This window comes from Octodon degus, unplaced genomic scaffold, assembly GCF_000260255.1.
Source record: "Octodon degus isolate 3935 unplaced genomic scaffold, OctDeg1.0 scaffold00205, whole genome shotgun sequence".
Lineage (NCBI taxonomy): Eukaryota > Metazoa > Chordata > Mammalia > Rodentia > Octodontidae > Octodon > Octodon degus.
In genome coordinates this window covers 488363-499584 of record NW_004524781.1, presented here as the reverse complement: position 1 = coordinate 499584, position 11222 = coordinate 488363, and the positions used below count along the sequence as shown (strand labels likewise).

Genomic DNA, 11222 nt, shown 5'->3' with positions numbered 1-11222 from the left:
TAATCCCAGCTCTTGGGAGGCTGTAAACAGGCAGATCACTATGAGTCCAATCTAGTAGTGAGGCCCTGAACACCCTGGAGACCCTTCCCTAAAAATAAAAAAATAAAAAAACAAAAATAAAAATGAAAAATAGAGACATAAGAAATATTCACAGATAGGAACTTCAATCTAATTCTTTCATTTGCAAAAGCTATAAGGGGCCTTTCAGCACCACCATGTTGTATTTCATGTCTAACAGCTTCAAGTTTTTATGCTACTTGGATGAGGCCTCTGTGTCCCTGACTGTAGATAATATAGTATTTGTACAAAAATAGCTTATCATTGTAGAAGAGGTGATTTTCAGCAGTGTAATGAAAGGTCTACAACACAGAATTCTTCCCTGCCTTCAGGTAACTTCACTTCATTAAAGCACAGTAATAAATAATCTCTTTGGTAGATGCACTACTAAGGTACACTTAATATGCGACGCTTAAAATGTCAACTAAGAAAGCATATTCATTATCTTATCTGAAGAGTGCGCTTTCAAAAAGAAATCAAACTGAGAAAAAGTGCGATTCTGACATATTTGACATCAGTAATTGCCAAGTGCCACATTTGAGATTCGAATTCTAGCCAACCAAGAAACATACTGTAACCTATAGATGCATAACAAAAATCCGCACGCCTCTGCACGCTGTGGGCTGCTTCACAGCCTGTAGACAGCACACATAAGTTTGCTTATGGTCAGCTTTGAGACACTCACCCTGTCATCAATTACAACCAAGTCTTTTGGTTCTGTTCTGTCAATCTTCAAGACACGATACTTGGTTTCTGCATGGTTGCTCCCGACTAGAAAGTACCTCTGTAAGGAAAGGGAATGTCTTTAGTTTTTAATGACATTTTGCCCTAAACACATTTTATAACCACTGCAGTTCTTCAAAATTAATGAAGTCAGATTCCTTTTGAAAGAATATTTCTGGGGGCAAGAGAGATAGCTCAGAGGCATAAGCACCTACCTGGCAAGCACAAGGACCTGAGTTCAATCCCCGGCGCCACATGCCATACTATCTCAGCCCCAGATCCCCAGGCACCCACTGTGCAGCCCTGGAACAGGGCATGGTGGCACACACCTGTAATCCCAGCACAGGAGGTTGAGCCAGGAGGATCTCTGCAAGTTCAAGACCAGCCTGGGGGCTACAAAAGTGAATACAAGGCCAGCCCGAAATTCATAAAGAGACCCTAATCTCAAAAATAAATAAATAAATAAATAAAATTTTAAAATTCTGTTAAGCAAAAATGGCAGATTCCAAAAAGCCAGGTCAAGGGCTTGGGGATGTAACTCAGCGGCATAAGCACCTGCCTGGCAAGTACAAGGTCCCAAGTTTAATCCCTGGTACCAAAAATAAAAAAAATATTCTCACTGGCTTCAGGATAAGTACCAGTCTGATGCCTGAAATATGGCAAGTTACATATCAGATTTAATTTCTTTATATTACAAAATTAGACAGTAAACTAACTAGAGTCCACTATTCAAGCTTTGTTAGAAAAAAACTGCCCTGCTAAGAATAAGAAAGCTCAAAACACAGGAAGCTTAAACAACTACAGTTACTAAAAACTGACTGCTCTTCAGGTAAATCTTCAAACATTTTAAAACTATAAAAACAACTTTACTACAACTATAAAAAGTTTACTACAAAGTGTTCTAAAATATTAAAATGGTTAAATGTTCTTAAATGACCTTTCATAGATAAGCTACAAAAAATAACAGCTTTCTTTCCAAAAATACTACCTTCAAGCGTTACATACTTCCTTTTTTAATGCATTTGGTACAGGGTCTCACTACGCAGCTTGGACTTACAGTGATCCTCCTGTTCTCGGCCTCCCCAGCACTGGGACTGCAGGTGTGCACCACCATGCAAGGTCTCATGGCCGGCTCAGAGCACCCAGGTGCAGGGCCAGCACAGCATGTGGTGCCAGGGATCGAACCCTGGTCCCTGCACTTGCCTAAGCAGGTGCTTAGCTCGCTGAGCTATCTCAATGGCTCTCAAGTGTTATACTTGAACACAGTAACATTAGTCTTCTTAAATGAATGCTGAGAAAGAAATAATTAAAATGCAATTAATATTTAATTAAGACTGCTTTTAAGAAAAACAAGAGATATTTTGGGGATGCTGGATTCAAACCCAGAGCCTCTCCTACATAGGAAGCACACACACTGCCACTCAGCAACAGCCCTGCCCCTAAGTGAACTATTTTTAGTTATTTTCAAGAAGTAAAATCCTGGGGCTGGTGAGATGGCTCAGTGGTCTAAAGCACCTACTTAGAACAAGCTTAGCAAAGTACAGTGACCACCGCGGTTCAATCCCCCAGCACCACATGCCAGCCCGCCCCGCCCCCTGGTGGGCTGAGCTGGCCACACACACACACACACACACACAAATAAATAAAAATTTTTTTAAAAAAAGGAAGTAAAATCCCCTTAACAAAAATAATTCAAAGATTTCTGCTATATGTGCTTTAAAAAGTGGCACTTCTTTAACATTACAAAAATTGAAACGACACTGCCACAATCAACTGACATTAGTTATATACGGCACATGTAAGGCTCTAACTGGACCTGCCTCCCACAGCCCCCAATCCCCAGCTCCCAGCTCCCAGCCCCCAGTCCCCAACTCCTAGCCCGCTTGCCAACAGCAGGACCTCAGCAGGGAACTTAGCTCAGCACTTAGGCTGTCACAGACAGGCACACAATGTCAAATAGAGGTAAGAGAGGACAAGGAATTTTGTAATTTCTGGGACATCAGGGGACACCTGAAATTTTACACAGAATGCTTCAAAGACTCTGCCCACTGAGGCGCAAGACCACCAGAGGGCTCTGGCCACAGGTGTTCACTAAGGTCACCCCACCTGGGGCCCCTGCCCGCTCTCCATCCCTGTGAAAGGGGCGTGCTTTTCTTTGTTCCCTGTAGAAGGTCTTTGGCTTTCAGCCCACCTGCACCCAGGTACCTTTCCACCAGCCTGATGGTCTCTGCTAGTGCCCTCCTCCAGTGTGTTATACACAAAGCAATTGATAACAAATACGAGCCACACAAGGGTGTGGGCCTTGGGAAACCAGGACAGAGAAGATAACTGGGGCTTACTAGGGATGTGGAAAATGGCAGAAGGGGCAAGACCAGAACTGAGACTTTAAGAATGTGTAAGATTTTGCTGCATATCAGAATGTGCCCACGTGCTTTTCCTCTTGTAGCTCTAAGTCTGCAGGAACAGATGGGCTTTTATGACATACAGTCATGTGCCGCATAGTGACCTTGGTCTCTGGAGGACCCCATGTACAATGGTGGTCCCCTAAGACGATAGCACTTAATGTTGTCAGTTTGTTCGTGCCTACTCTGAAACGCTGCACGATGACGACCTCACCGATGGATCCGTTCCTGAGAACGTATCCCTAAGTGGCCATGACTGTGGATGTGCTTATGAAGGTCTAACATACTTGAAGGTACTGAAGAGCAAACTAGGCTAAGAGATCACAGCCTAGTCCTCACAGGAAGGTGGACCAAAACCTCGACCCTTCCCCTGCAGCTCTGACACAGATGGCACCACGGCTATAACACAGGGGAAATCAAGCAGCTATAGAAGTAACGAGTGAACTAAATCCAGACACACGGTAACAGGACTCCAAGTATCGGTGGGTGCTCGAAGGCCAGGGAAATGGGAAAACGAGATCAGACCACCTATCCAGTCACTTTGCTCTCTTTGCTTAGACAAATACCCTACTCTCAAAATTAAAGGAGGGAAGGATTATTTAGCCACAGTTTGTAGAGGTTTCACAGTCCATAACTGGCTGGCTCCAAGGCCGAGCAGCATGGCAGAGGGCTGCAGGTTCACGGCAGCAAAGACAGCCAGACAGCAGAAGTGTGCAAGGCGGGAGAGCAGCCTCACTCTGCCCCTTACTTTGTAAGGAGCTACCTGCCCTAGGGTGGTGTGGCGTTCACACCCTTAATCCCAGCCAGAACTATGCCAAACCACCAGTGGAATGACTTTCTCATCACATTCCCTTAATGCCAGTATCACACACTCCAGATTCAGCCACCTCTGAAAAAGCCCATGACTGGGGGCTTGGGGGCTACATCTAGACACGAACGGTAGCATAACCCTATGAGGGCTCAGCTCTTTCCTGTGCCTCACGCCCAACGCACAGCTACTGCTAAAACTATCTGTAAATGACTCCTACTTAGCAGCAGAAAAGGAAGACATCTTCTTGAGGTTTGAAGAAAAACAGCTTCTAGGAGAGGACACAGCAACAGAAAACCTCGGAAAAGGGAAGAAGCTAGCTGTGTGTGTTGGAGGAACAGGATTAATGGAGGAAGTGATTCCAGCTCATCTACCAAGACACCACAGCTATTATCTAGAAGCCTGATACAGAAAAGAAGCCTTCTGAGACGCCGAGTGGAATAGCCAAGAAGAGGCTCCCAGCAGGTGGCTCATGGAAGCAGAGAGGAGACTGCCCGGATGGAGCAGGCACACGCACCCCCAAAACCCTGCTGAAGACTCAAGGACGGCAAAGGCGGAGACGTGCAGGCACCTGGGAGTGGCCTAATGGTGGTCGTCCCGATGACAAATGGGGGCAAGAGCCCTAGCACAGCTGACTATAGGGCACCTGAACCGGCTTAGAATGCAGACAAAACAGTGAGCACTTCTCCTCTAAAACATGTTCCTCATATCAGGTAAGGTGTTCTTGTTTGTTATTATCCTCAAAGGCAAGGGAGCAGTGAGGGAGATAATATCAAAACTATTCCTAATAGGGCCTGGGAGATGGCTCAGTAGAATAAGCGCTTCCCTGCAAGCACAAGGGCCTGAGTTCAATCTCCGGTTCTGCAAAACAAACAAACAAACAAACAAACAAACACAACTATTCCTAATAATACCAACAACTCGAAACTGAAGGGCTCCAAGAGGGCCATATCCTACAGTGGCAGTGGAGACCTCAAGCAGCAGTCCAAGGTGTGCCACAGAGCTCCCAAAAGGCACAGAAATTTGTGGTACTTGATACCTCTGGAACACCAAGAAAACACAAGAATAATACAGCACAAAAGACAGCACAAGTTTCTGGAGGGAAACAACAGGCTTCAAACTAAAGATCAAGAACAGAATAACCAGAATAATAATCAGAAATTCTCAGGAGCAACATAGGAAGGCAGAACACAGGGACGAAATGCCTTTAAAATCCAGGGGGAAATTCATTTCAGGGTTTTTGGGTTTTTTTTTCCTGTATTTTAGGGAAGAGTCTACAGGGTGTTCAGAGTCTCACTTACTACTAGATTGGACTCATAGTGATCTGCCTGTTTACAGCCTCCCAAGAGCTGGGATTACAGACACATGCCACCACACCCAGTTTCAACTGTGGTCTCAGCATGCCCCGGGGGCAGAGCCAGCACAGCAGGCCTGGGGATCGAACCCCCAGCCCCTGCGCCTGCTTGCAGGCGCTTTAATCTGCTTAACTATTTGGCTGGCCCTCTCATTTCAGTATTTAATTCAAAGTTAAATTCATTAATCAAAACCTGAAGGGAGCATAAGGACATTTTTAGATAAGAACAGGCTCAAAAACCCACTCCCTTCATATTTCTCATAAAGCAACTGAAGGAGGCGCTTCACCAAAATGAGGGCACAGGTCAAGAAACAGGAAATTATGGTGAGATTGTTCCCTGGAGATCTGATGGTGGTGGGGGAGATCTCTAGGAGACACCAAAACTGTGTGGAGGTGCTGAGTAGAGATTTACATATTTGGGGAAAGTCGGGGTTAAACTTACATGCTCATGGTAGGAACTAGATTATAGGATGGAAAAGCCACTCAAGTACTGGCAACATCTGATGCAATAAATGAACCACAGTGCATATGGTAAAGGTGAAAAAGATAAACACTCAAGAGCAACAGGGAAGAAACAGCTGTCAGTGAAGAACACAAGCTTTCTTCTGCGCAGGCATGCAGCAGCCTGAGTACACACATCATGCAAACAATGCGCATGATGCCCCAACACCATGGGGTGGGGTGGGGGGGAGTCTGCTTTTGTAGATAACCTGGGGATACAGTTTTGGCAGGAGGTCAGATGGACAGTCAGGACATTAAAAACAGCTGCACCGCGCAGCAGTGAAGACCTCCGTTAAAATACACATAAGACAGAAGAGGATCTGAGCTGGCTGGCTTCTGAAAGTTAAGTATCATCATTCAAGAAAAGCTTAAAGCAGGGCACGGTGGCACACACCTGTAATCCCAGCACTCGGGAGGCTGAGCCAGGAGGATCACTGAGAGTTCTAGGTCAGCCTGGGCTACACAAGCAAGTTCAAGGCCAGCCTGGACTACAAAAGGACACCTTGTTTCAAAAAAGCTCGAAATTTTAGTATGTAACTTTAACTGCAGTGATGAATGTGCTTCTAAAATACACACATCCAAATGGAACACAACACACAATCCATTTAACCAGAAACCTAGTATCTACTAACATCATTACTCCTTTTATAATGACAGGCTAATTAATCACTCACTTTTAATCAGAGAGGAAAAGCAGCCTTATGCAAAAGAAAAGAATTTCAGGTCCTATAACAGCTTCACTTAATGTTACACTTCAGGGGCTGGGGAGATGGCTCAGTAGAATAAACACTTCCCTGGCAAGCACAAGGGTCTGAGTTCAATCCCCAGTCCCGCAAAAAAGAAAAGGAAAAAGTTACACTTCACTTGAAATTTGAGATTAAGTGTATTTGTTAAAAGACTATCTTTAAGTTATCTCTCATGGTCTAACTGCAGGCCTGCCACTCCCTCGGCCAGCCAATCTTGGTCATAGTTACTTAGCCCTGAAGTGAGCTGCATAGTCAAGAGATGTCTGGGTCCATCAGCTAGACCTTAGGACTTTAGTGATCGCTCTCTCTCTCTCTCTCTCTCCCCACCCCCCCAGTGTATTTTCATCCCCTGTTCCAACTCCTCAGCCACTACCCCGTATTGTTCGCTCTTGTTCTCCAATTACACAGGTCAAGGCTAAGATGCACTCCTCATGAGAGCCTGGAAAGTATCCTTAGACCTTCTTATGCTTTGTGTCCAGGTGTCCCCCCAAAGCCTCATGCAGGCATGGAGCAACTTCTAGTTTGTGGTTAATGCGAGATTATGGATGTGAATGCTACACGCCGCTCTGGGGCAGGCAGCCTGAACACAGTATCAGGCAGGGAGAGGCTGGCTGCCCGCCCCAGCTACTGCTCCTCCCTTTGCTCTCTGCTGTTTTCCTTCACCATGAGCTGCTGCCCTCTGTCATGTGCCACTCTGCCTTAGAGCCAGCCGGGTACGGACTGAAACCTCCACTAACTGTGAGCTAAATCAACTTTCCTTCTTTCATTTTGGGTGTTGGGTATTTTGTTCCAGCAGCAGGAGAAAAGTAACTGAGGCAGACCTTTTCAGAATGAAACAGGTAATAAATGTAAACTGCTACTATATACAAACTAAGCATTTTGAGCTGACAGACTAGGATTATCCTAGAAACTTCCAGTGTACACATACACATGCAGCCCCAGTTCTATTCACCCTGCATGTTCATTCCTTGCTATAAACGCGTCATTTCTTGTGATGCTAAGACTCTAGGACATCACTTCTTAAGCACTGTTTCTCGTAAACTGGAAACCACTTCAGGTGAACTACCATTTCATGCAAGTTCACTTCAGGTTGCTAAATTCCTGTGGACCACTCCTCATTTCATTGCTGGGTGGGCTTAAGCCAGGGCAACAGGGCAGACATAGGCTGGAGCAGGGTCTCTGGAGCCAAAGGGCAGCATAATAAAACAAAAAAGAAAGACATTCAAAGCCAATTTTCTAAATAATCAGATTCATGAGAAATAAAAATACTGTCAAATTAAGTCTCAGTCATTTAATCTCAATATCTACATGTGACATGCCTCAGTCCAGTCACAAAAGTTATTCCAGGCACCAAGTCACAGAACCACACTTCAGCAATACCCTAAACTCTCTTTGTCACATATTTTTCTTAATTAATGATAATAGCAGCAGTGGTGGTAACAGCAGTAATATTACTGAGCTCTTGGTGGTTTCATGAGGGTTAAATAATTCTGCAGGGCATTCGGGACCTCCAGATCCAGCCCAAGCCAGGCCCGGCGAGTGTCTGGGAGAGCTTTCGGCTCCTGTGCACCCGTGGGACTGCTCCAGTCCAAACCCAGGCACGCTGCATGAGACCCTCTGCCACGCCCTTGGGACATCCCCACCACTCCAGGGGCCGCCCCCATGCCCTCCAAGTGAATGAGAACTTCTGCTGTGTTCTTGGGACCCCCAGATCAAGCCCAAGCCCAAACCCAGGCCCAGCAAGTGTGTGGGAGAGCTTCCCCTCTCCCCTACACCCCCTTGTCCCCTTTAGACCCTGCTCAGGCCTGGTATACAGGCCTGGGCTGAAACTCTGCAGCTGCAGTCCCTGCAGAGAGAGTAGGGGACAGAACCACCCAGCTAATCCAGGAGCAGAACATCTTGCCAGAGGGGCACAACAGGTTCACTCCCAAGGGCTGCAGCAGGAAGGAGCTGAGCACAGCAGCCAGACCCAAGCCAGGCACAACTGGATAATTTCAAACTTTGTAGATCTGTACCCCAATTCCAGTAGGTGCTAAGGTTATAACTGCACCAAAGCTCTACAACAAAGGTCAGAGAACAGTGCTATACAAAATGGCAATGAGGAGGAACAAAACGCAATCTCAGACCACAAGCCCACCCATAACAAGTGCAGAGGACACTAGCACAGAACAAATTGGGAGTTACACAGCTGAAATCAATGAATCAATATCATCTGAAATAAAGAAACAACTGCAGAAAGGTAGAGAGGAACTCAGATCAGAAATAAAAAAAGAAATCTCTGAATTAATAGCATCTGAAGTAAAGAATCAAATGCAGAAACATATGGAGGAAACCCGATCTGAAAAAAACTCTGCAGTAAAAGAATTAATAACTGCTTCTAAAGAAGACATTGATAAAAAAAGATAGAGGAGATTAGAAAAATGATGGATTCCTTGAATGAGCAATACAGGAAAGAAATAGATCGCATGAAGCAGAGTCAAAGGAGGTAGAGGAACTTAAAATTGCAATCACAAGCTTGCAAAACCACTTAAGTGACAGTGAAGACAGTTTCAGATCTTGAAGACGCTCGTGAAGCTAGTGAAAAGGTAAGAAAAGATATCTTAAAAACAACTAGGATGCAGGAAAAAATAATTCATCACTTGCAAGGCGATGCAAAGATAAACAATGTGAGACTAATAGGCATCAATGAGAAAGATGGACTCAATACAAATGACATTAAAAAAATATGGGCTGAAGTAATAGCTGAAAACTTCCCAAACATGAAGAAACAATCTGACATCCAGGTAACCAAAGCATACAGAACGCCAAGTAACCTCAACCCAGTTAAAAACACACAGAGACATATAACAGTCAAGATCCTAGAAATCCAGCACAAGAATAATTTACTGAAAGCCGCTGAGAAAAGAAGCAGATCACATTCAAAGGAAAACCCATCAGAATTACGGCTGACTTCTCTTCACAACCATGAAGGTAAGAAGAGCATGGAGCAGAGCAGTTCAAGTCCTCTATGAAAACAAATCCAGCCCAGACTACTATGAGGGTTAATAACAAAATTATTTGGAGAACTTTACACAGAGCCTGTGCTACTGTTATTATTACAAACCACTACAGATCATCTTTTAGATTCCTAAACGTTTGCATTTCCTGGCCTCCAGTGTGGGCCGGTGCTGACTGCACCAGGGGCAGAGATCCAGCCCTTGCTGAGTCTGTAGCACTTTCTCCCAGCACCTGGCCGTGCCTGTGGCAGCACTCTGAGAAGGCTCTCAAACCTGCCAGACTGCTCCTCCTTTCCCAGAGCCTGGGGGATTCCCTAGTGACTGCACACAATGGCCTCTCGCAGCCCAGCTGTCCAGAACTCGTTTCCAATCCTTGGGGCTGAGCAGTATTGCGGAGTTCTGGAACACACACCTCTATATATTAACCTTCCTTAATTAGCATCAACTAACAGCCTACTGTTGGTGATGCAGGTACCAGATTTGTGCTGTGAGGGTCAGCAAGAACTTGACAGAAGGGGCCAGGGAGATGGCTCAGTGGAATAAGCGCTTCCCTGGCAAGCGCAAGGGCTTGAGTTCTATTCCCGGTTCCACCAAAAAACAACAACAACAAAAAAACCAGAAAAAGAAGGGGTGGGGCTTTATAAGAAGTGAGAACAGCAGAAAAACAGTAGATAAACACAAGGGCCTGAGTTCAATCCCCGGTTGGCAAAAAAAAAAAAAAAAAAGAAAGAAAGGAAAGGCGATACCATTTTACTGTAGTACGAGGCACAAAAAGACATACTTGGCCCTTAATGCTGGCTGAATTGACATCATTATTTTTTTTTTGACATTACATTAGATATTAGACTAGGCAGACAAGTTGAAGACAAATCATACATGGCCTTGAATGGCAAACTAAGTGATTCAGGGTAAACTCTTCTCAGAAGAGGGGTCCCTGTGTCTGAGCAGAAAAGCTCTACGCTGCTGAATTGTGCTTTAGAAAGAACACTTCACATCTCAGTCAGTCCACCTGTAGGTACAGTATGTTGGATAATTTCATTTTCCAGTCTGGACCTAATCAAATGAAGGTATCAGCTAAATTAATTTAGAATCAAGGATTCTACTACACTGATGACCTGCAGGAGACACACGATTAGGTGTGTTCAACAGAAAACGTCAGCATGAGTACCTTCTTCGCCTGTAGCGCAGACGGCCCACATTTCACTGGAGCTGCCTTACCGGACATTGGGCACAGCACAGCAGAGTCGCGCGCGCACGGGCCGTATTCTAAGTATGAGGTGGGCAATCTTACACCCAGACCCTACTATCGCTGTGGTGCCCTAACGTAGAAAGGTTGGAGGTATCGAGCCTGCTTTCCAACCACAGAAATGACGCTCTATGAACACTGTTCCCTAAACTAGCAACCTGGTAACCTAATCACAATAACCGATCTGTTCCTCTTGTTTTATTTACACGGGGCATTTTAAGTAGTAAATTTTAAAAACAATTCAATGTCGTGTTGCCAAAGTCAAGCGAATCGGATTGATGCTATCCCAACTAATTGGCAAGTAAAACATTTTAAGAAAAACAGAAAACGAAAACATTCCAGCAGCAAAAGTGCAGTGATCAACACCAAGCACAGCGACGGTAACCCAA

At 45.0% G+C, this 11222-nt stretch overlaps 1 protein-coding gene across 1 annotated transcript in view; it reads right to left on the bottom strand.

Annotated features, from left to right (window-relative positions):
• The window catches only part of Fig4 (FIG4 phosphoinositide 5-phosphatase), a gene marked incomplete at its 5' end in the record, with an annotated part of 81592 nt that extends 80444 nt beyond the window's left edge, over positions 1-1148 (bottom strand). The window contains 2 exons of the mRNA XM_023704837.1: positions 743-841; positions 1110-1148. Of these exons, the coding sequence (XP_023560605.1) occupies positions 743-841; positions 1110-1148 (138 nt within the window). The remainder of the gene's footprint in view (positions 1-742; positions 842-1109) is intronic.
• Between the last annotated feature and the right edge of the window lie 10074 nt (positions 1149-11222).